The sequence below is a fragment of the Leuciscus leuciscus genome (assembly GCF_965113295.1).
Source record: "Leuciscus leuciscus genome assembly, chromosome: 12".
Classification (NCBI taxonomy): Eukaryota; Metazoa; Chordata; class Actinopteri; order Cypriniformes; family Leuciscidae; genus Leuciscus; species Leuciscus leuciscus.
The window spans coordinates 9,350,163-9,374,279 of NC_138736.1; the positions used below are offsets into that span (position 1 = coordinate 9,350,163).

At 38.9% G+C, this 24,117-nt stretch overlaps 1 protein-coding gene across 3 annotated transcripts; it reads left to right on the plus strand.

The window, feature by feature from the left end:
* The first annotated feature begins 70 nt into the window (after positions 1-70).
* On the plus strand, positions 71-23,654 carry elp2 (elongator acetyltransferase complex subunit 2). Of its 3 annotated transcripts, none has more exons than XM_082187057.1 (22): positions 71-232; positions 505-583; positions 718-788; positions 1,723-1,876; positions 3,955-4,032; positions 4,264-4,328; positions 4,413-4,479; positions 5,578-5,721; positions 6,070-6,153; positions 6,309-6,409; positions 12,248-12,376; positions 12,516-12,665; positions 12,771-12,962; positions 13,426-13,495; positions 13,605-13,703; positions 14,638-14,695; positions 16,533-16,605; positions 17,276-17,465; positions 19,029-19,150; positions 21,303-21,430; positions 21,529-21,642; positions 22,785-23,654. In XM_082187057.1, exons 1-22 carry the CDS (start codon positions 101-103, stop codon positions 22,948-22,950), a joined length of 2,466 nt encoding a protein of 821 aa, XP_082043183.1. In that variant the 5' UTR covers positions 71-100; the 3' UTR covers positions 22,951-23,654. The 3 variants fall into 3 exon arrangements, with proteins under 3 accessions (XP_082043183.1, XP_082043184.1, XP_082043185.1); XM_082187058.1 differs by having other exon boundaries at positions 72-232; positions 1,723-1,864; XM_082187059.1 differs by lacking the exons at positions 71-232; positions 505-583; positions 718-788; positions 1,723-1,876 and having other exon boundaries at positions 3,968-4,032; positions 4,188-4,328.
* The last annotated feature ends 463 nt before the right edge of the window (positions 23,655-24,117 follow it).

Sequence of the window (24,117 nt, forward strand, 5' to 3'; positions counted from 1 at the left end):
GTATTATTAGAGAAACCTAATTCTACTACAAATTTCAGGAACTACTATCATGGCATATTCTCCCGGTTCTTTTTAACTGTAACACACAGCAGCGTCGAAGATGTCAGCGCTTGTAATGGACACATGTCATGTCTCTTGTTGTGCTAATCGCACCCCCAATGTTGTGTCTTGGGGCAGAGGAGGTCTCATCGCATTTGGGACATGCAATTCAGTTGCCCTTTATAATCCACAGGTACCGTCTGAATGATTATTTACTTTAGTTGAAATGATGCTGATGCACTGTGGCATGTTATTATTACACTTACATTATGTACTTACACATGTTCCGATTCTTTAATGCAATTATGTGTAAACTTAAAACTAAAAGCTAATGTAAGTGTACCTTCTGATAAAGCAGTTTAACAGTAAATGTGTTTAGTGAACTGTCAAATAAGATGTGACAGGTCACTGATACTGTGACAGGTTTGTTTCACCCTAATTAATTTTTTTATTGATTGTCATCAGGAAATAAGGATTGTCGAGTTGCTTAATAAACATACTGGAAGGGTGAATGCTGTCCAGTGGGTTCATAAACAAGATTGCAGTAAGTCTTTGACTTTAACCATCATTAATAAAATATCTTTATGCATTATAGACATTATATTTCAACTTTCTGTCACGGCCAGACACAATAAAAACAAAGGAACTTGTAGAAATGTAAGCTGTCTGTTTCTGTAGGTCCGGAAACCCAGCTGGTATCTGGTGGGTCAGATAATAATGTTATTGTTTGGGAGAAGCAGGATGGGAAGGTATGTGTTTACAATAACAATAAATATAAATACCTATGCTGACAACATAATTGGGTCCTTTTTGTTATGCAGTACTTTTTTTTTCATTGTACAGTATTTTCTTTATATTATAAAATATTAAATCAACAACCTTTAAAGATATTTATTTTTTCATTTTTACAATTTTTTTATTTTATTTTTATTTTACATAAATGTACTAGAACTGATGTTGCCATTTTGTTTTAAAACCATCTACTCTGGTTCTATGCTCTCAGTATCACTTTCCATCTATAGTGTTTTGTAATATCTTTGGAATAACAGCCAAATAGAATAGAATAGAATAGAATAGAATAGAATAGAATAGAAAACCTTTATTGTCATTATACTCACGTACAATGAAATTAGGAAGTGCTTTCCTTGGTGCCAGAAAAAATATAACAAACAACATTACATATGACACAAATATTAAACCTATAGTAAAAAAGTAAACAATTATGCAGTCAAATGTTTATAAATATTGCAACACATCTGTTGTTTTAAGAAATCCTTAGTGATGCTAACACCCTTACTAACTGTTAGTAAACGGGAAAGTCCGTGGAAAATTCTAGAGAAAAACTGTAAAAAATAAATAAATAAGAAAATAGTTAAATTAGATTAAAATAAATGGATACCTCAAAAAAAAAAAAAAAAAAATATATATATATATATAAAATAAATATATATATTTTATTAAATAAATTAAATTAGTTTAAAATACATAAATATAACCGATGAATATAAATAAATACAAATTTGATTACAGAACAGGAATGACCCAGCTCAGCTGTGTCAATTATATATATTCTGTGAAGTAACTTATCTTCTGGTATATTTATCTATAAATGGATAATCATAAAAGCTTAATTAAAAGAACACTAATAGTGATTTGAGTTGAGTTTGTCCCTCTTCTGCTCAGTTCACAGCATGCGCAGTGTGTTCAGGACACTCGGGGCCCGTGTGTGCAGTGGACGCCGTGTCTCTGTCCTCCTCTCACTTACTGGTGGCCTCAGCATCATCTGACTCCACTGTGAAACTCTGGACATGCACCTCTGGTACAGGTAAAATAAGAAGTGAGCTTTCAGTTCATGAGAGTGTGGATTTAAAGTTCTCAATCTATTAATGCATTTTTTTTAATAAGTGTTTGAGGATTTTTCGAATTCTCCAAGCCTGACATCTGCTGGTCGGTTCTTGTAAATGATAACTAGCCCTTAATTCAAATTCAGTGCATATAGTTCAAAATCTATAAATTTGTCATTGTAGGGATAAAGTAGAATTTGCTATGGATTGCGACCAAGAACAATAAAGATGAAATAGTACATCAAATTGAAATATGCTAAATATCTGTTTATATTTAATGTACACTACCATTTAAATGCTTGGAGTCAGTAAGATTTAAAAATGTATTTGTTCAACTAGGATGCATTAAATTGACAGAAATAATTTGTAACATTATAAAATGTCTTCACTAATGTAACTTTCTGCATAACTTTCAAATAATCCTGAAAAAAGGTATCTCAAACATTTTAAAGGAACACTCCACCGTTTTTTGAAATAGGGCTTATTCACCTTCTTTCCTACATTTAGATAGGTGGGCAAATGCATTTTTGTCTCAGTGCATGCATTGTTTTAGTTTGACAGGGTCGGCGCTAGCTTAGCTTAGCATAATGAATGGAATCCTTTGTTGCCAGCTAGCATGTCCTGAGTAAAAGTGATATAAAAAAAAAAAAAACCCCACCTAATTACTTCTTGTGGCCTGCGTATTCACAACGAGTACAAATAGCGATGCAGATTAACACTAGGCGATTTCCTATGCAGATTTTGACTTGGGACTATATTAGGGGGAAGCACAGGCGAAGCACTGCTACTTGGGCGCAGAGATATCACGCCCAAGTAGCAGTGCTTCGCCTGTGCTTCCCCCTAATATAGTCCTTAATATATAAGTCAATATCTGCCTAGGAAATCGCCTAGTGTTAATCTGCATCGCTATTTGTACTCGTTGTGAATACGCAGGCCACAAGAAGTAATTAGGTGGGTTTTTTAATTTTTTTATATCACTTTTACTCAGGACATGCTAGCTGGCAACAAAGGATTCCATTCATTGTGCTAAGCTAAGCTAGCGCCGACCCTGTCAAACTAAAACAATGCATGTACTGAGACAAAAATGCATTTGCCCACCTATCTAAATGTAGGAAAGAAAGTGAATAAGCCCTATTTAAAAAAACGGTGGAGTGTTCCTTTAAGCAGCATTACTTTTTTCTTTAGCAGCAAATCAGCATATTAGAATGATTTGTGAAGGATCATGTGACACTGAAGACTGGAGTAATGATGCTGAAAATCAGTTTTGCATCACAGGAATAAATGACCTTTTAAATTACATTAAAATAGAAACCAGTTATTTGTAATTGTAATAATATTTCACAATATTACAGTTATTTCTGTATTTTTTTATCAAATAAACGCAGCCTTGCTGAGCATTAGAGACTTTCTTTTCAAAAACATTTAACAAAAATCATGCCCAGCCCAATCTTTTGAATGGTAGTGTATTTGTATATATTCAACATGTTTAATATGTCTATATCAAATACATGTGAGCATGTCATGTATTTAGTGACTTTAGACAAGTCACATAAGTAATAAGAAGAGGCTAATCATGAAGGAAATGTGTCTTAACTTTAAGTCTCTCCATAAAGATCAATGAATTAAGAATTAAGAGCTCAAACTATGAATGAAAGCTCATGCATCATTTAATTGATCCTTTCTAATGTCCATTCTTACTGGCCAGAAAGAGAGTGATATTTCAGAGGCCAAAGTTTGTGATGAATTCTTTGCAGAGTGTGTGAAAGCCATATATGGCCGGGTAAATGCAATATTTCTGTATTGTTTTGACACAGTTTGAGTCATGCGATGATGATGATGAATTGCATCATCATCCCCTAACATTCAATTGACAGCAATCTAATGAGCTGTCACGCAGAACCCAAACTTCGTTTTGAGTGCATTATTAGGTTTTCTGGGTAATTGATCTTATATCAATATATTTTTTGGGATTATCAATACCCTACTTTAAAATAATAAGTTGTTATTTTCTTCATAAGGATTCATTATGAGTTAGACGGGTTGATTCTGGTGTTTGTGTTCTCTTCATTAGCTGAATGCCTCCAGACCGTATCTTTTGGGAGTGGGTTCATGATGGATGTGTCCTTGGTGCTGTTGCCAGGCAGCAGAGGTAAGCTGTGCCTGGAGCTCCGTGTTGATTTGCAGGACTGTCCATCCCTATCACAGGTTAAAATCTCATTCAGTGCTTTAAAAATGTCCTGGGGCGACGTTAGCCTGCCCTCTTACATTATTCACGCCTGGACTGCAGCTGTATTTTGCTTCTAGATGGCGTGAATAGACTTAGTCACTTGTCTGCCTCGAATGTCCGTGTGAATGAGGAGGATAATTCCATCTCTTGCAGTTCCAGTGCTCGCCTGTGGAGGAGATGACAGCAGAGTTCACCTGTACGCGCAGCTCAGTGGACAGGTAAGACTGAGGAGTCTGTACTTTATATTAATGCTGTAAAATCTGTCATGTAGGTGTGTGGATGTTATCTGGGGTTGTGTTTAGTTTCAGAGGCTTCTGACTCTGACTGGACATGAGGATTGGGTCCGATGTGTGGAGTGGGCCACGAAAGGTAGGACTTCTGAATGGAATAAATGTGCTTAGGAAGAAAATATTATATTTAGTGTGGTTAAAATGAAGCCTGTTATAGGATCTTGATAATTAAAGACACAACAAAAACTAAACTAAACTTAAATTCAGTCCTTCAGAACAAGGTCTGAACAATGTTTTTTTTAAAGACATTAATACTTGTACTCGGGAAGGACTCTTAAATTGGTCAAAAGTTACAGTAAAGACATTTATAATGTTACAAAAGATTTCTATTTCAAATAAATGATGTTCATTAAAGAATCCTGAAAACATGTATCAATGTTTCCACAAAAAAATTAATCAGCACTGTTTTCAACATTGATAATAAGAAATGTTTCTTGACCATCAAATCAGCATATTAGGATGATTTCTGAAGGATCATGTGACACTGAAGACTGGAGTAATGATGCTGAAAATTCAGCTTTGCATCACAGGAATAAATTACATTGTAAAATAAATCAAATTGAATATTTAAAATCGAAAAAAGTAAATTGCAATGCTATTTCCCAGCTTTACTGTTTTTACTTATTATTTTTAATCAAATAAGTGAATTCTTGATGTGCATAAGATTCTTCTTAAATTTTTAAAAAAAAAATCTTACCGACCCCAAACTTTTGAACAGTCTATTAGCTGTTAGGTAATGCTAGCTAATGTATTACAGTAACTGATAAACATATTTCAAATTTGACAGCCTTCTGGGAAAACAAATATATATGTCCCTCCTATCCAGCTACCTACCAGGAGTTGACCAAATTGACTCTTTAGTTTCTACTTGCTAGTTGCTAACTAAAAGATGTAAACTAAATTTAAATTGTATTGGCTTTTTATTAAAAAGAAATATGTCCCATCCAAATCAAAGACCCATTTAATACATATGATACAGTAACGGCAGTGAAAACAGTCCAAGGACTTAAAACGCTCTATCCTAAGGAGCCGGTATTGTCATTTTCACTCTCATGTGAAAATAAGGCGCTTGCTTAAATATATAACTGGGAAAGCATCACATACTACTTTCTCTACTAATTTTACTACTACACATACTACTTTTACTTTACTTGTGTTTGAACTGCTGAATGTGTAGATGGAGAGCTGTGGCTAGCCAGCTGTTCACAGGACTGTCTGATCAGAGTGTGGAGACTGTTTGCCAAGACTGTGGCTGAACCGGACCATCAGACTGATGCTGTTATTAAAATGAAGGAGAACATCTTTCAAGTGTCTGGAGATGGTGAGGCTGGAGGCTTTGCGTGATTGTAATTTAGTTGTGTGATGACTTCTAGAAATTGGTTATTGTTCAGTTGAATAGTTGCTTGATTATCTTTTTAGTTTTGAAACCATGTCTTGGTTTATAGATACTTAAAATCAAGGATTGTGTACACACACATTGTTTTGTAATCAGAGTCTAAAAATGAACTTGCCAGGACCTAAATGCAAAAATTGACTGGCTAGTAAAGACTTTATTTCGTAAGTAAAGAAAAATGTGCAAGTTATTTATTTGCCCCTCACCGATAAATAAAGACATAGTGTATTACTGTCATAACTTATGTTTATTTATTTCTCTATGTTTGTGCTCTAGAATTTGCTGTGAGTCTTGAAACGGTGTTGGCTGGACATGAAAACTGGGTTTATGGAATTCACTGGCAACCTCCATGTGTCAAAGGTATTCCTGAATGTTTTCATTTGATTTTGTGTCTTAATTTAATTGTAATGTCCTGTGAAATGAATTACCTGTTGACATTGTATTATTTTGTTTGTGTTACCTTTTTATATTTATCCTGTCTCTGCCTGTGTTTTGTTACTTGTCTCCCCCTGCAGGTGACTCAGTGGAACAGCCCCTGAAGCTGCTCTCTGCCTCAATGGACAAAACCATGATCTTATGGGGGCCAGAGGAGGATTCAGGCGTGTGGGTGGAGCTGGTAAAGTCACCTTGTTTACTACTAAATAAATAATGTCATTGGGAAAAAAAAATGTGAAGGTGGATTGGAAGGCATAATGCACTAGTGATACACCTTTTAGAATCAGAATCACGCCAAGTACCGTATGAGCATAAATATAAAAAAAATTGGAAAATAAAAATAGAAACATTAACTATGCATTAGTGCAGTATGTGCAAAAGAGGAGAAGTGCAAATTCTCACAGTTTGATGTAAGAAGGTACAGTATAGCACTCTGAGTTATGTGTGTTAGTGTAACACATATGAGACAGCATTAGTGTGTTTTTTGTTAATGTGTAATGTCCATAGTAGTGGATCCTGGATCTTGATAATGAGGCCTGTTGTGGATGGAAAGAAACTGTTCTTGTGGCGTGAGGAATTAGCCTTGATGGACCTCAGTCTCCTGATGGAGGGTAGTGCCTCAAACAGTTTGTGCCCAGGGTGAGAGGGGTAAGAGGGCTGCCCGCTTCAGGGTCCTGGAAGCGTACAGGTTCTGAAGAGGTATCAGATTTCCACCAATCATCTTCTCAGCAGTGCGAATGACACACTGCAGCCTGCTTTTTGTCCTTGGCATTGGCAGCAGTACCAGATGGTCATGAAAGAGGTGAGTATATGGACTCGATGATGGAGGTGTAGAAGTGCACCATCATTGTCTTTGGTAGGTTGTACTTCTTTAGTTGCCGTAGAAAGTAAATTCTTTAATCAGAGAGTTGATGTTCTGGGGAGTCACACAGGATGATAGCGCTGGGTTCTTCCTGAAGTCTACCACCATCTCCACTGTTTTCTCAGCATTATGCTCCAGGTTGTTCTGACTGCACCAGGTCACCAAATGGTCAAACACCTGTAGGCAGACTCATCCCTTTTAGAAATGAGCCCAATGAAGGCGGTCACGTCAGTAGTTTGACGGATTGGTGACTGGAGGTGCAGCTGTTAGTTAAAGGGAGAGGAGTAAAGGGGGAAGAACACAGCCTTGGGGGAACCAGTACTGATGGTCCGGGAGTCAGAGACTTGGCTTAATAACTTTATTGTATTAACAAAAACTAGTCTGTGACTGCTATTTAACAGCCTTACCTTATAATACTGTTTATTCATGCAGGATATATCTGCCCTTTTTCATGTAACTGCGTCAAATTTAACACAGATAATCTTTTTCTCTTCCATCTGTGTGAGGGACTGTGAATGATTGGGCAGTTCCTCTCAAAAATGGGATGGCGATAACCTTAAATCTGGACATTTTTTTCACATCAGTTGTAATAAAACGTTTTGATTGGCATTGCCACAGCAGATAACCGCATCGGCTGTGTGGTTGATTAAGAAGCGGTAGTCACTTTGATCTTGGCACACAGACAAAGGTCTCTGGGTTCAGATCAATGGCTCCTCCTGATTCTGACACTTGGAGCGTTTTAGTATGATGATGCACGTGTTTTGTCATACTAAGGCATGTCCAATTAAAAATGAAAGGCTGTGAGCTGTAGTTGTAAGAAGAAAGAGGTTGATTTCAGGTCTTGTGTTATACCTGTCCTGGATGCAGTGGGGTTGTTCCACATCTGTTATTTCTGCACTGCATGTGTCTTCTTGTATTGAGTCGTAAAGGGCATATGATATGAGGTGGGTGTGAACTGGGTTATCAGATGTGGATGAGAGCCTTTGAACTGACAGATTCATGGAGACAAAGTAAATAAATGTGGGTTATCATACATCCTTTCTGATTTCCACCTTCTGATCCCCTACTTCAGCTTTAGCTCAGGCTAAGAGATAAGTAACAGAATAAACAGATATAATATGTGCTCATAAATGGGGATTTTATATTTTAATTTGTGCACTTGAAAAAACAAAACAAAAACTGATAAGGTTGTAGCATAAAGACCCTTTCACACTAAACAGAAATATTTGTCAAAATAGATTTTGAATAGACACAATGGTTTCCTGTGGAGCAGTTTACACCAGGAGTGAACATTTAGCTGATGACAAGCAACGATTTTGTGAGTGTGTAGAATTATTATTATTTTTTACGGAGGATGAAGCAAGTCGGGTCAATAATGTAAGCTTAATTATTAATAAATTTTGATACATATTTTTATAATATACACTTTATGCAAACCTCCAACAATTACATAATAAATTAAATAAGGCAGAGGCATTTTAAAGACTTAATCTCGCTTTATTTACTGATTGTTTTTGCTGCTGATCTTTAATTAAATTAAATTTCTGTATACAATACAGTATTTATTACTGTATTGTATTTGTCCTATTGTTGCATCTTTATTCTTATATATAATAACAAAAAATAAAATGATGAAAATAACTGTTTTGTGATATGTATTGTTATCTTGAAAAGAAATCTCATATTGTGAAATAAGATTTTGGTCATATTGCCCACCCCTAGCTTTGCTATAGTTTTGGTGCGAAAAGGCCTGTGCTAATTACTTATCCATAAAAATGTCAGTTTATGTTATCTAAAACTTGCCTTCATTGCACAGTTATTGACTGACTGCCAGTGCCCTACTAAGCAGAAAATGACCAACATCGCTTTGACTAATTAACACATCTACAAAGAAGAGTCTTCTCCATAATGATTAGACTAATTGGTCAGATTTAGTAGAGAACTGCTTTACTGTGGAGTGGCCAGGCAAACCGCTGGGTAAAGTACACCCTCCTAATAACTCATGAACGGTGTGGGGGGGACTGAGACTCTGTTGTGCTAATGGTTTGTCCTCTCTGATAGACCAGAAGGGAGAATGGATGGATTATGATGATAGATCTTTAACATCTAGACCTCATGACACACACACGCACGCACGCACGCACGCACGCACGCACGCACGCACGCACGCACGCACGCACGCACGCACGCACGCACGCACGCACGCACGCACGCACGCACGCACGCACACACACACACACACACACACACACACACACACACACACACACACACACACACACGCACACACGCACACACGCACACACACACACACACACACACCTCCAGTTGGCGTACTATTGAGCTTCTCTCAATGTCCATAATTGTTGAATTGCTCACTTTCAGCTTCATGAATCTCTCATCTATACAGGAATGAAACTATTAGTTTGTTCGGTAGTAATTACCTTTATCTTGTAAGATAAAGTGCAAGATAATCCAAGTAGTCATTTAGCAAACGCTTTTATCCACAGTGACTTGCAGTATACTTATTAAATCACCCTGTAACAGCCTGTGCTAAGTACATTTCAAGGGCATAACGCTGATAGTTCATGGATTGCTTCTGGTGGGCTTCAAACCTAAATTTTCTCATTGGTTCTGTCCAAAGTGTGTTCAATTTTTTTTAAACGTTTATTAGTATGTGTATTCTCTGGGAATCGAATCTGCTGCCTTGCCAGCCCAGATCTTTTAACTTGTAGGCCACATCATTCACACATGACCTGATGTAGTACTGAGGTGCTGTTCATTTCCAGAATATCAACCTCATGACAAGTTTCATGGTTCCCTGCATTGTTTTCTTTTGTGCCATCCCAAACTCTGTGGTTGTGTTAAACACACATTGTGCCACAGATCTATATCAGTGTTCAGTCCCTAAACAAGAGTGATTGCACATTTTACCCATGAGATTTGGCCGTGATATACGAGTAGCCATGTGGATGGAATTCAAAATCAATCTGGTTAATGTTGCATCACTCTTTCCAGAATGGCTCGCAGAGATCCGTGCCATTCAAAGTGAAGGGCTCTCTTTATCGCAGTCATTAGTTCCGCCATATTCACTCCGTAGTGTAGGATATGCCTGTGAAGGGCATGTCTCTCTATCGACGTATACCGAAGCATTGATAGCCCTTACGTTTGGTGGTTTGTCGATTTAGGTTTAAATCCGTGTTTTCCAGCCAACATGGCTCTGTCTGAACTGTCCTGCATGTCTTAGATAGCTGATTTGTCCATCTAGTGTTGTCGTTTTGATGAAGAGCTTAAGCTTACCACATGATCTGGCAATATCTTTGAGACATGCTCTGCTGGGCATGACAAGAGACTGTGAATCATTGAGCGGTGACACCCCTGAACGCGAGGGATCACTGCTGCTCTTAACACGGCTGCTGGAAGTGTCTTGTCCTGCTCAAGGTCAACAGGATACACCATTGTGATGCCTGTCAACTGACATTTTCATACCTGCTTTTCACAGCCGTAAGTGTGTGTTGTTTTTTTATTTATTATTTCTTCACCCTCTGAGTGTGTATTGGTAATGCAGATGTTGAGGCTGGAGCATCAGTCTTTGCTTGCACACAACCATAAATAAATGTAGAGGCAGGTTATCGCTGATGGCATAATCATGACTAATTATCTTGTTTTATGCAATGTTACCGCTTGCTCTGTTGCACGACTCGCTTCCCCTATTAACGTGAGACACTCGAGCTGCATTAAGCATGTTAGACACGGGCCAGACAGAGGGCAAGCCGCGCTACAGTGTGCTGAAAAACAATTACAGTGCTTTGGTATTCATAGCCCAGCCCAGTCAGGGGAGTTTACACTGATTCATTCTTCATGTGACCATTTTGTCTCCTAGCCTTCCGAGGCTCGTATTTGATTTAATGTGTGCGTGATTACGTTCAACATCACATTATTGCATTCAAAGGAAGCAAACACGATTTATTTCTCATTTAATAGTCTCCTCTTTGCATACATTGTGCTTTTCGCTTGTCCGCCTGATTAATTGGTGTCCTCAGACTGTTACTTAACGGAGATGGAGCACAGCTGTGGACTCTCAACTCAGATTGCTCAGGATTCACGACTACTAATTAGCGCCCTGCTTGACCAGCCGGTTCATCAGGGGCAGTGACACCAGCAAAGGCCTCTCTTATACATCACTCACCATCAAGAACGTGACAGAACAGAACGTGAACAGAGTGAAGTTCCCAGCTTTTTGTTTTCCTATAAAGTTGCCCTTTGGGATTGAATTTTAGCCAACCCAGGCAATTAACTCATAACAGCTGCAACACAATGTCATTCTCTCTGTATAATCAATTGAAAAAAAAAGTTTATAACCATACTTAGCAAAGTTGTATGGTTGGAATTACAGTTATCAACCTGTAGTTAGAACCATAGTTTCTTGTTAGTATGACACGGGCTTGAATAGCTCATACTGTTGAACAAAATAAGCACAATCTATATCATTCGTTCCATATATACAAATTACATTCACAGTTTAGTTTGTCGAGAGAATGAAAGTGCCGTTTTTGAATAGTGTGGGTGTATATGTGCCCTAGTACCCCGAAGGAAGTCCTGAATATGACACATGGGGAACCTGTGATTGAATAAAACATCTGGGAATAAGGCGAAACCGCAGAGAACAAAAACTTCTCAGATGCATTGCTTATTTACAGAAATAATCTTTTACATTTTGATCTCAATTCTCAAAATGATTCATTGGCAGTTATTACCACCTTTGTGACGTCAACTAACGTGATTGAACGACGGACGTGTGACAAAGTTACTATGGTTTTGGGAAACCAAAAAGTCATGACTAGCTAGTTCATTTCTCTAACAGTCCATCGCACTATGGTAGTTATGTAAAAAGCTACAGGGATGTAAGGGATACATGCAGCCAAAATGCCTTTTAAGGGGTGACCAGTCCACTATGGCATCCATGAACAAAGCGTTTAACCCTAGTTTTTTTTTCCGAGAGATATTGTGTAATATGTTGTTTTGGATTGAACAAATAAAATCAACACTTCTTATTTAACAGACATTTTTAAGTAGTTACAAGAACTTTTCAGTTTTGATGTGTAGTAGTGTAGTAATAATTATTTCTCCATTATTTCTTGTTGACCCCTGATTAAGGTTCGTGTTGGGGAAGTTGGAGGAAACACCCTGGGTTTCTATGGATGCCAGATGAGTCCGGACGGCTCTATGATTTTGGCTCATGCCTTTCACGGAGCGCTGCACCTCTGGCACTGTGACAGAAACCAGGTCAGATGTAACTGACAACCTTCAGTAACAAGCTCTTTATGCAGACATTACTGTTTACCTAATAAAAATGTGAAATAGAAGTCTATTATGGTTTATAGTAAATGGGGTAAATGAATATGGAGATTTGTGTGTTGCACAGGGAGAATGGAGGCCTAGTGTGGTCATTTCGGGTCACTTTAATGCAGTGCAGGACTTGAGCTGGGACCCCGAGGGAGAGTTTATCATCACTGTCGGATCAGACCAAACCACTAGACTCTTTACACCCTGGACGAGAAAAGGATGCTCACAGGTTTAAACAACTATCAGCACTTCAACCCATTGATTTTTGATTGATCAAATGCTGTCAGTTTATTTTTATTTGGTGAAGATTGATCAACTCTTTCTGTGTTTTCAGATTACTTGGCACGAGATCTCGAGGCCGCAGATTCACGGCTTTGACATGCAGTGTCTGACTATGGTGGGGCGTTTTCAGTTTGTGTCCGGTGCTGACGAGAAGGTCCTGCGGGTGTTCAAGGCTCCACGGAATTTCGTGGAGAACTTGGCTAACATATCATGCACCTCTCTGGAGAAACTGCTGGGCTGTAATGTAAGTACTTAGAATCATCTCATCTTCAAACTTTAATTAGTTACGTCAAATAAAACCTCGGGTTTAATTACTCTTTGCGCCGTCTTAGATCATCAAGAGATTTTAAGATGAGTCTCACATTTTTCCATTATACTAATGCTAATGTTTATGCACATGCTCTTAGATATATAGCTAAATGAGTTTAATTTTCTGTAACTTGAGGTCATGGTAAATGAGACGGCATAAATGGCATTCTCCATTCAGGTTGATCTTCTGTGTCACTCGTCTCATGCTGCCAAACACAGTCGTGCTCGTATATAGAAAAATTGCAAGCATTTTGCTTTTATACAACCGTATATACAAAAAGTTAATTTGCATTTCAGACAACATTTTACCAGTTAGAAATGTAATACAAAAAAATGATTGTATAGAAGGGTTTATATAAAGAGGTTTTATGGTGTAGCTCTGTCTCCTATGTGTTCAGGATATAGCAGACCTCCCAGAGGGAGCCAGCACTCCTGCCCTAGGCCTGTCCAACAAGGCAGTGTTTCAAGGTATGAACCCTTTGTAATCGTTGGCCACAGGAGAATTTACAATTTGCTGATCCCAAGAAAGTGGTGAGGCAGTTGTTAACCTTTACTGTGGCGTGTGATCTGTTTACAGGTGACCTCGCATCACAGAGCCCTCAACAGGACAGTAAAGATTTCAATAGCATGTGCGACCAATATAAAGAGTCCTACTTTCATCCTGTCAAACTCACAGGTACTTACAATTTTATACACTCCAATGTTTCTCAAATGGTGGGTAATATTACATTGTAAAAAAAAAAGTTGGTTTTAGTGAAATGACCTCTTTCTCTCTGAGTAGGCAGTTCTTTGCCAAAACAAAATATAATATACAAATGGCTTTATGGCAATAGTCAAAAGCTTGTGAGATTAACATCACCAGTTAGACACTGTAAGTGGACGAGTTACTCCTAGAAAACACTACATTTGTGACAAGCAGTTATTGAAAACAGTTTTCTCTGATTTATTAATGTATCTGGGGCATGAATCAGAGATACTGGAGACAAATGAGGGGGATGGGTGGAGGGTGAGTGTTGAAGCAGGGGGGTTTATGCCTCTATTGCTCCAGGCAAACAGTAGCAAACATTGTCAATTTGATTGAAAAAGCTCCTTAATCTGGAATCATAATTAGAAAGAAGGCTTATATAATTGCAAAGTTAAAATATTGATGACTCTGGGCTATGGGAAGCGCAATGAGGCGGACACAGAGTTGTTAATGGAATAATACCACTCTCTCCATCTCCCTTCTTCTGGAGGGGCAGAGAGGGAAATAATTAAAATAAAACTGCAAACCAGGGATGATAAAAAAAAAAAAAAAGCCTGGTCTCCATTCCATTTCAATTGGGGGCATGTGTTGCATAAGTGTCTGTGTATCTAAATGAGACAATATTATTTCAGGCTTGCACAAAGAGAGCTAAATTTGATTTACACCATGTCGTAAAGCTAACGGCCATTGAAAATTGTAGATAAAGCTGCTTTTGTTCCAAACAGCTTTGAGTAAATTGCTCAGCTGTGTATCTGTTGCTAAATGAAAAGATGACCATTTTGAAAAATAGCGTCTATAGGAGTCTGCTCATTTCTCATAATAACTATGTTTATATTTGTGACTGTGTGTGTGTGTGTGTTTCCAGAGCCTCCGACAGAGGACGACCTCTTGCAGAACACACTGTGGCCAGAGGTACAGAAGCTGTGAGTCTCCCATCAATTCTCATTTGTGCGCGTCTGCCCTCATTGGATGTTTTGCAGCAGGCACTAATGCTGCACCACATTATTGTTTAAACAGCTTGTGTGACATAAATAATGCAGCATAATAGGTATTTTGAGCTCACAAGAACAACCATTTGTCCTGTATGTTGACACTAAACAAGAAAAGACAGAATTGTTAATTAAAATGTCTTTTTTCATTCTCTCTTCAACTTCCTGCATTTGAAACTAAGGCAGGAAACATACTGTATGCAAGTATGTGAATAACAATGATTCAGGTTATGCAAGTTCGATGTTATGTGTCATTGCGTTCTGAAATGTCAGACCACAGTTTGTTGCTTTCTCAAGTTTTAGCATAAACCAGATATTGACTGATATTATTATTATTAATAATAATAATAATAATATTATTAAAAAAATGAACAACCAGTAGCAATTATTTTTAAATGTCTAATAACCTATATGTAGAATTGATATTTACCAATTGTTTCATGTATGCGTTTTCGAACAGTGTTACTTTAAAATAATCATTATGCTACAAAAAAACGTAAAAAAAAAAATTTTTTAAAATATTAATGTTGAAGAATAATATAATAATATCATACATAATGTCATAAGCTCTTAAACAACACAAAGACACTTTAGACAAATGTCCATCACAACAAGAGTTACTTTACCATGGTAAACTGTCTTCTATGATCAGTAAAGTCTTTAAGGTCCACTACTGTACTGTCACGAAACAACAGTTCAGTGTCATTTTAGTATTATTTCTATACTGTTATAGTATTTATTCATATTTTTGTATTTTCAGATTTCATTATAATTTTGTTATATGTTTTTGTAATTTTTATTCTGTTTTTTTTTTAATCTTTCTATTTATCTTTAATTTTTATTTCACTTTTAGTTTTACTCATTGTAGTACTTTCAGTTAGTTTCCAAAGCAACAAGCAATATTAATTTAATTTCAATTCAGCTTTATTTAAATAGTTTTAGTTACCAAAAACAACACAGATTTGCTTGGTGTTCAAATGTTTATTAGCTAGCTACCTGAATAGCATCCAGTTTAATAGCAGAGACATTTGAAGTCTCTATCGAACCCTTGCGTACTGAGCTTTGTTATCGCCACAGCAATGCAAAGGGCCGTTTGCATTAGCCGAGCATTTGTTCCTGTGCTTACTTGCATATAGTATTTTCTGGCATAAGTTTCCTAAGCTTTTGCTTGCAGAGAATAATGCCATAAAATGACATACGACTCTGACATTTGCTGAAACTGTCTGCAATGTATTATAGAATTGGTTGCTTAGTGGCATTTTGCACTGGTTGGTGGGAATAATGGGCGTATTATTCAAAACAAGATTTGTGAAATTATTATTAAACCTTTAATGGGGTATTTTTCACAATTAAATATGAATTTTCCCCAAGGCATTTACATTCAATTGAAATGCACAGACTTGTATTATTTCAACATGCTCACAAGAATTCAAAGTCGGTTTCCCTGATACACAGGCGAGGCGGCACTGGATAAACTCTAATAATTTACATACACAGCTGTAAGCTTTGACAGCCTGGCTTCACAAGCTATTCATCCAGTGCTGGAAATTACTAAGCAGATCTGCTAATGGCTGCCAGAGCGCACTGCTTTCTTCCACTCCCATAAGCACAGGAGAGAGCTCACGGCAGCCCTGACACACAAATCATCCGTCGTGTTTGAATCACCGCCCCGACTGTCTCTGTGAACCTGTCACGGTGCTCAGGCTTTATTTGTGAGCAGGTACTGACAGAGCCCTCATTAACATCCCCTATCTCCGTGTCCTCTCCGCAGGTACGGGCACGGCTTCGAGATGTTTTGTCTGGCGTCTGATTCTGCGAAGACTGTGGTGGCCTCGGCTTGTAAGGTACATTCACGCGGGTGACCAGATGGTCATTAGTGTCACACAAATGTAGCCGTGGACTGTAATAACAGGACACAGGAAAGCATGCATGCATGAAGCTGCGCCGATCCTTAAGTGGTTTTAAATATTTAGTAATTTGCCTTTTTAACAAGCTCGTGTCAGTTTAGCCCCTGATGTCCACGTGCAAGTTCATTTTCCTTCTCTTTGATGTAATGAGCCGCGTATCGTATTAAAAGCGCATTGAACTCTCATGACCAGGCCTGGTAACCAGCCTTACGTGCCCTCCGGCCGCCGTGACACACATTCTGAGACAGTTGAATGGAGATCATTGGTTTGTGTCCTGGTCTGGCCCCCATGGTTCTGCCAAACCCACACTGATCGCGCACAAAGCCCTTCCGGATGAAAGCACATTCTGCGTGTCACCTGCCATTGTTCACGCTCGAGCGGAGCCTGTGAGGTTTATTCAGTGGGGCTGATGGCGGGCTGAAATGGAGGTTCTGCAGGCTCAGAGGACTTTGCTGTGGACATGAGGTTGATCCTCTAGCAGTGCTGGCTGAGCTGTTGGAGGGGGGGGGGTTGAGGTTCAGAGAAAGAACACAAGCTCTGCTGAAAATGTGAAATGTTTTGATTTTGTATGTGGTTTTGAAAGATCTAGATGTGTCTTATGCCACAGGCCTCTAAACCAGAGCATGCTGCCATTCTCCTGTGGAGCACAAGTTCCTGGAAACAGCTTCAGTCGCTGCCCTGCCACAGCCTGACCATCACTCAGATGGCCTTCTCCCCAAACGGACGCCTTCTGTTAGCGGTTTCTCGAGACCGCACCTGGTCATTATGGAGACGTGGAAACCCTGACTCTGATACAGGTGAGCAAACCTGTGGCCAATAATTTGTCCATAATTGTAGTGATTAAATGTTAATATGACTATATAATAATAATAATAATAATATTTTTTTTTATTATCATTGTTGTTGTTATTAATCATGATAATATGATTAAATAAAAAATATGAAACAAAGTAATAAATATTACCATATTATTCACTGCATTTAAGAAAACTACTATAGTAATAATAATAAATTAAATTAGATTTTACCACCTGGTTTGCTGTGCTAGTTTGTAGGATTGTACAATTTGTCAAACAAAAATTTTGATTGTCAAAATGACTGATTAATAATAATAATTTATTATTATTATTAAATAAAATATGAAACAAAATATATTCACTGTAATATAATTGAGTGTTTAAGAAAAATAATGTCGTAATGTTTTTATTTTACAGTACAACTAAAATTACAATACTAATGTTTATGGCTGTCTTAATTTCGTTATTGTCAATCATTTAACCAATGAGCTTTTAATTTGGTGAAAACTGCAGGGAGCCCTTAAAGCATTTCTTTTATTGACAACAGCTTTTCATTACACGTTTGGGAAGATGGTTGGTGCATATTGCTTTCCCAAATGCACTTTATAAGTGAACCAAACTCACAGCAGAGGCAGAGATGAGTTCGAGTGAACCGATCCGCTGGGAGACAGAGAGTGAGAAAACTGCAGATCGTGAGCTCATCGCGTGTAAAAGAGCGTACTGTTGTGCTTCACTCTGAAACATGCAAGCAATTAAATCCCAGCCTTTGCGATTTGATAACCACACAAAGCCATATTGTGATTTTGTTTTTATTTTGATTAAGCGTGCAGCCCTATAAAACCCCTCAGAAGTAATGTTCAATAAGATGAATGTGAATGCTAACAGATAGCTTCCTCCAGGGTTTATAGACCTCCTGACTCATCGACAGCTTTTATCTTCCTCCATTTCTCTTTGTCAACACTGAGATTGCGGACTTCAGTTGTTCGCCCACTAAGATTCTCCTGCCGTTTAGCAGCATTTGTCTAGCGCCACCCGTTTAATTACGTGTATTCTGAGCACACGCCACATGGCTAAATCACTGTTGACACAAGGTAACCAGAGGAGCGTCTGTTTTTCTTTCTCCATTTTCTGATGTGCCCGAGGCATCGCCGAGACATGCCGCAGTCTGTTCTCGTTGAGGCTGGTATTACTCAGCCTGTGTGCTGGAGACGTGGCGAGGTTAGACAGTGTCACAGCTGATCAGAGAACAGGCCAGTATAGCGGTCCAGCTGTGTCATGTATGGAGAAATCTATCCGTCGCTGCCTGAGCTTAAATTAGCAGTGTTTGGTTGGTGTGTTCAGGGCACACGCATCATCAGAGTGTGATGACCTCGATAGCTGGACTTTGGGTGACCGCAAATTCAGTCTAGAGAAATTAGAGCAAGCACAGAGACTAAACGTTACTACGTTTTACTATTTTGTGAATGTTCATTTAATAATGATACAGATGTGAATGCTCTTTTGTGTATATCACATCACATTTGTTGTGTTTTACGGTTTACCTATTATTTAAATTTTTTTCAGAGACAAGCTTTTCTCTCTACGCAAACACTAGCAAGGACACAGCGGTTCACACACGCATCATTTGGTCATGTGACTGGAGCTCCGACAGCAAGTACTTTGTGACATCAAGTCGAGACAAGAAGGTAGGTCCAGTTTAACGTAGTGTTGCGCTAGTCAACATGGCAGTTGTTTTGAAATTGCACAGCCACAGTTGTGTGAATGCAGCATTATGTAAAAGTTTTCAGTTACCAATATACCATTGTAGAAAGTGCTACAGTCCGGAAGTAAAATCTCCTTTGAAAAATAGATTTTTAACGATAACTTGTAAACCTTTAAAGGAAGACCTACAGTTAGTTTCTCTTCACCAAAGGCATATACCATTGATTCATATTTTATTAATATATCCTAAAGTCCCCCTGTGGTGAAAATTAAGCTTTTAATGTTGTTTATATGTCTATATGGTGTTTTTAATATGCTTTAAGACAAACCATGTACAAATTCATGTCAACACTGTTGCTGAGTATTAAGTATCAAGTATCAGTCTCAAAAAGGCGGTTTGAAATCGCTGGTGTTTCTGACGTCACAAACTATCTTGTAACCAATCACGTCAACGTGTGATCGTCAACAAGTGGATCTCAGCTGGTGCAAGTGAGTGGAGGCGGGGCTAGTTTGCATATTCATAGAACTGCGTATACTAAGGCTACATTTCACCCTCCCCGTTTTCAGAAAAGTGTTCGTTTAAACAAACCCGTGTAATAATAATAATAATAATAATTCGTTACATTTATATAGCGCTTTTTCTGAGACCTCAAAGCGCTTTACATGGAAGGGGGGGGAATCTCCTCAACCACCACCAATGTGCAGCATCCACTTGGATGATGCGACGGCAGCCATATTGCGCTAGAACGCCCACCACACACCAGCTACTGGTGGAGAGGAGACAGAGCGATGAAGCCAATCAGTATATGAGGATGATTAGGAGGCCATGATGGACAGAGGCCAAGGGGCAAATTTGGCCAGGATGCCGGGGTTACACCCCTACTCTTTTTCGAAGGACATCCTGGGATTTTTAATGACCACAGAGAGTCAGGACCTCGGTTTTACGTCTCATCCGAAGGACGCAGCTCTTTTGGCAGTACAGTGTCCCCGTCACTATACTGGGGCATTAGGACCCACACAGACCACAGGTTGAGCGCCCCCTGCTGCTCTCACTAACACCTCTTCCAGCAGCAACCTGGTTTTCTCAGGAGGTCTCCCATCCAGGTACTGACCAGGCTCAGCCCTGCTTAGCTTCAGTGGGCAACCGGTCTTGGGCTACAGGGTGATATGGCTGCAGGCGTATATGCCGTCAAGAGCATGCCAAACCTGTAGGTGGCAGTGTAACGAGAAGCTCAAGCCCATGTTGGCCAATCAGAATCCCGAAAATATAGGTTGCACCTTTGACGCAGTGCAAGTTCTGTCGCATACTGTGACGTTTTTCTCAGTTTACATGCAAACGTGCAAACAGAGTTTTCCAAAATGTCCACTCTGGCCGGAGTTTTTAGAAATAATCGTTTTCAGAGGCGAATTCTCCGTTTGCGTGTAAACGAGGGGCACAACCAAAGGGAAATGTCTCCGTTTTTCAAAATAACCATGTACGTGTAAACGGGGCCTAAATGAGGCAAGGGTGCAGAGTTACAGTAAAGTATTTTAAGGCATGAAGGCATTTTTAAATGTCATTTTGGTGATCAAAGATGAGTTTTAGGGGATGAAATTCTTGACTACAGGGGGACTTTAAATATCTCATTTTAAAAATAATCATGCTGTACACTACAGAAAATTCCTCCAATTAGAGTCACTGCAAGCAAATTTCGCCAAAAGACTGTATTCAGCTGGTCATGTGATCTCAACATGCTCACCAAGTACAGCATGTTCCTGGATCAACATCTTTTTTGATCTTGGAACAACATTCCAATCAACCAATCAGATTTGAGGGACAAGTTTAGGCTTATAACCAGGATTAGGTGCTTCTACACACCTCATTTGATTATAGGGATAAGTCATGGGTAGTGTTAGGTTTAGAGGTAGGGAATTTTCAGACAGGAATGTTGATCCAGGAACATATCTTATTTGGCAAAATCACAATGACCTGAGTTTTGATTTTTCAGAACTTCTATTTAATTCTTTATGTATAACACCTTTTTGAATGAGAGTGAAAGGACTGGATGCAACTTTAAACTGCTTAACACCTCTCTAATAAGAACACCTCTCTCCTGCGGTCTGAGCTTTGACATTTGACCTTGTGTGTGTTTGTAGGTAATCATCTGGGGTCCTGGTGTCGGTGAGTGTGAGGGTGTAAGCGTGACTCCCTGCTCCTCTGTTCTGGATGTCGGAGATTCAGCCACTGCCGTGTCTATCTGCCCGTTTCTCTGTTCAGACCAGAGGTGACCATTTTGTAACCAATGATCTTTATGTGACGCCATCATTAGAATTAGCATCATGTGTCTGGGACAAATGCTTAATTATACGTGTATGTGTGTAGTTATTTGCTGGCTGTAGGTCTAGAGAATGGGCAGATTGTGCTGTATAAATGGAGGCCCTCAGAGGATCTGTCTTCTGGATCAGACTGGAGCAGATGTGGAGAAACTGATGCTTGGTATCCTTTTTTCTGCTCATATTCTTACCTCCAATGAAATGTCCAAACTAATGAGAAACGTGTATAAACCAGCTTTTGTCAACAAAATAGAAGCTTTAAGGGCTTCCTGCATTTTCCCACCCAAATAAAAGTGAGAAGGTTTAACATTTAAAAAAGCAGAAATTAGGCAGCCATAAATATTAGTAATTTTATAGTTTTACTGTAAAATTAGTATTATATTATTTTTCTTAAATAATTTTTTTTTTATTTTTCAGTGAAATATTAGAATAGTTATATTCTTATTTTGTTTAAAGTTTTTTTAGTTTTTTAAAAATAATAATTATAATGATTATTTTATATGTGATTATATTTTATTTATAGATTTGTAATCATGAATTTGTGGCCAAATTGTGCAGCCCTACAGTCGGCACAGAAAATTTGACAAAAGTGAGCAGGTTCTTCAAAGCTGTTTAGCCAAAATAGACAAGAACATTATGCCTCATAAGCCCCTAAAAATAATCTCACAGTTTCTCAGTCTTCAACTTTCCTTCTCAGAAAGAGACATGATCTCAAGTCAAACAAGACAGTCGTACCTCCTCCCAGAATCCAGTGCTGGTGGTGTAATTGACAACAAAAGGGCCTCGTGTATCTGAGCTGGCCCACGCTGCTCGGGAGAAGCTTCAGGTTGATACGGGGGCTCCCGTGGGCAGCTTCCGCATTGATCCGTGAAGAGAGGGAATGAGGTGTCAGAGAGAGGCCAGGCCGTGTTGTGCATTCTGTTTCTCGCTTGCTATCTCTCTCTCTCCCCCACAGCGGATTGAGTCCCGACTGGCTAAACTCTCTTTTTGTAGGTGTAATTGATAAACCGTCTGTGTAGGCACTTACGCGTATCTCTTACCTGGAAGTCACTCACCTTAGAAGCTCAAGAAGTCAAAATTTGACTTTGCCTTGAACTCAGTGAGTTCTGAAAAGCAAGATCGATTCGTGTGTTTATTCGTCTGCCTGCATTATTTTTGAAATTGGCCAGTGTATAATCACCCCTTGAAGTATTTGGACAGGCAGAGCTGAAGTGAGACATCCAGACAAGTGTGTGAGGGGTGGTTTGGGTTGCCTTGAATCAACGTCCTTCCATGCTTGTGGCTTTCCTTGACCACCCATCACAGTCAGAGTCACACGCTGGTGGTGAAGAGGCTGCGCTGGAGGCCGAGGCCGGGCCGGGCAGGACATGGCACGCAGGAGAGGAACGAAGAGCAAGCTTGGGTCCAGCTAGCCAGCGCTGGTGCCGACCATGTCGTCAAAATCTTCAACATCAAAATCTCAGCGCTGTGACGTGCGCTCTGGGTAATCTTCAGTGTCCAGCTGGAAAACGCAGTAATGAACTACACTCGCCTGATCTGCAGTGAAGTCGTGCTGTTTTTCATGGGGGATGATGCTGGGAGCAGTTTTCTCGTTCCCTTAAATCAGCTTCTGTTCTTTGAATTTCAGCACTATTACTTATGACCTGTAAACAAACTAATATACTATTTATGATGTATAAAAAAACAACAACACATTGCTCTGTATTACAATAAATGTCTGTTTTCTAGTAATGAAATGTCACAGGAGTGATTTATCTCAAGCTAACTATAATTCTTTTATTGGCTTTTTAAAGCGCCCACATGAACGGCAAATCCTCTTGTAATAACCTACAGCCGTAAGTGACGGTAAGAGAATAGAAAATCCGGCTCACATCCTCTCGTTTCCAGTGCCTGAAGGACAGATGAGCATTCGGATAAGATGTACAATGAGCCGTGAGGGCCATAGACTCACCAGGCGTGAATCATTCACAGGAGAAATAGTGTTTCATTTAGGAAATGTGCTCCTTTTTATTGAGCGCGTCCTTTATTGAAACCAATGACATTCATTCTTGAGACATTAAAGGAATGCTTTCTGGCTTCAGTTCAACTTAAGTTGTATCGACAGCATCTGGGACATGCTTTTGATAACCACAGAAAATAATGAAGACTAAAATGCTAAAAATACTCAGGAAGTACTTTTTTGAAGTATAGCTGCAAGACTTAAACATTATGTTAACATGGTGTAATAGAATCACTTGCTAACTTGGTTTTCGCAAGGGTTATATGCATTTTGTCAACCTATCATGACGGTAAACCCTGTAAATGTTCTATTATATGTACAAGAACACCAGAAACGGACACCACGTGAACACTATACTTCCAAATACTGACTGTTTTGGAAGTGTAGCTGCAAGACGACAAACAACATTAACACATTGTGTAAAATAAGAACTTGCTAACTTGGGTTTTTGCAAGGTTATATGCCATTTGCCAACTTGTCATGGCAGTAAACCCTGTACAAGAGCACCAGAAAACGGTTATGTTATTTCAGCTACACACATTAACATGTTCATAAACTCAGTACATGGACACCTTGGAAAAATCACCATACTTGACCAATGCCAAGCCGTGTTCAACATCTAGTGGAAAACCTTCCCAT

Coding starts and splice junctions, on each gene's coding strand:
- elp2 (XM_082187057.1), top strand. CDS start 101: ATGTCAGCGCTTGTAATGGACACATGTCATGTCTCTTGTTGTGCTAAT. Junction 4,329..4,412: donor ACGCGCAGCTCAGTGGACAG/GTAAGACTGAGG, acceptor GGTTGTGTTTAG/TTTCAGAGGCTTCTGACTCT. Junction 4,480..5,577: donor TGTGGAGTGGGCCACGAAAG/GTAGGACTTCTG, acceptor CTGAATGTGTAG/ATGGAGAGCTGTGGCTAGCC.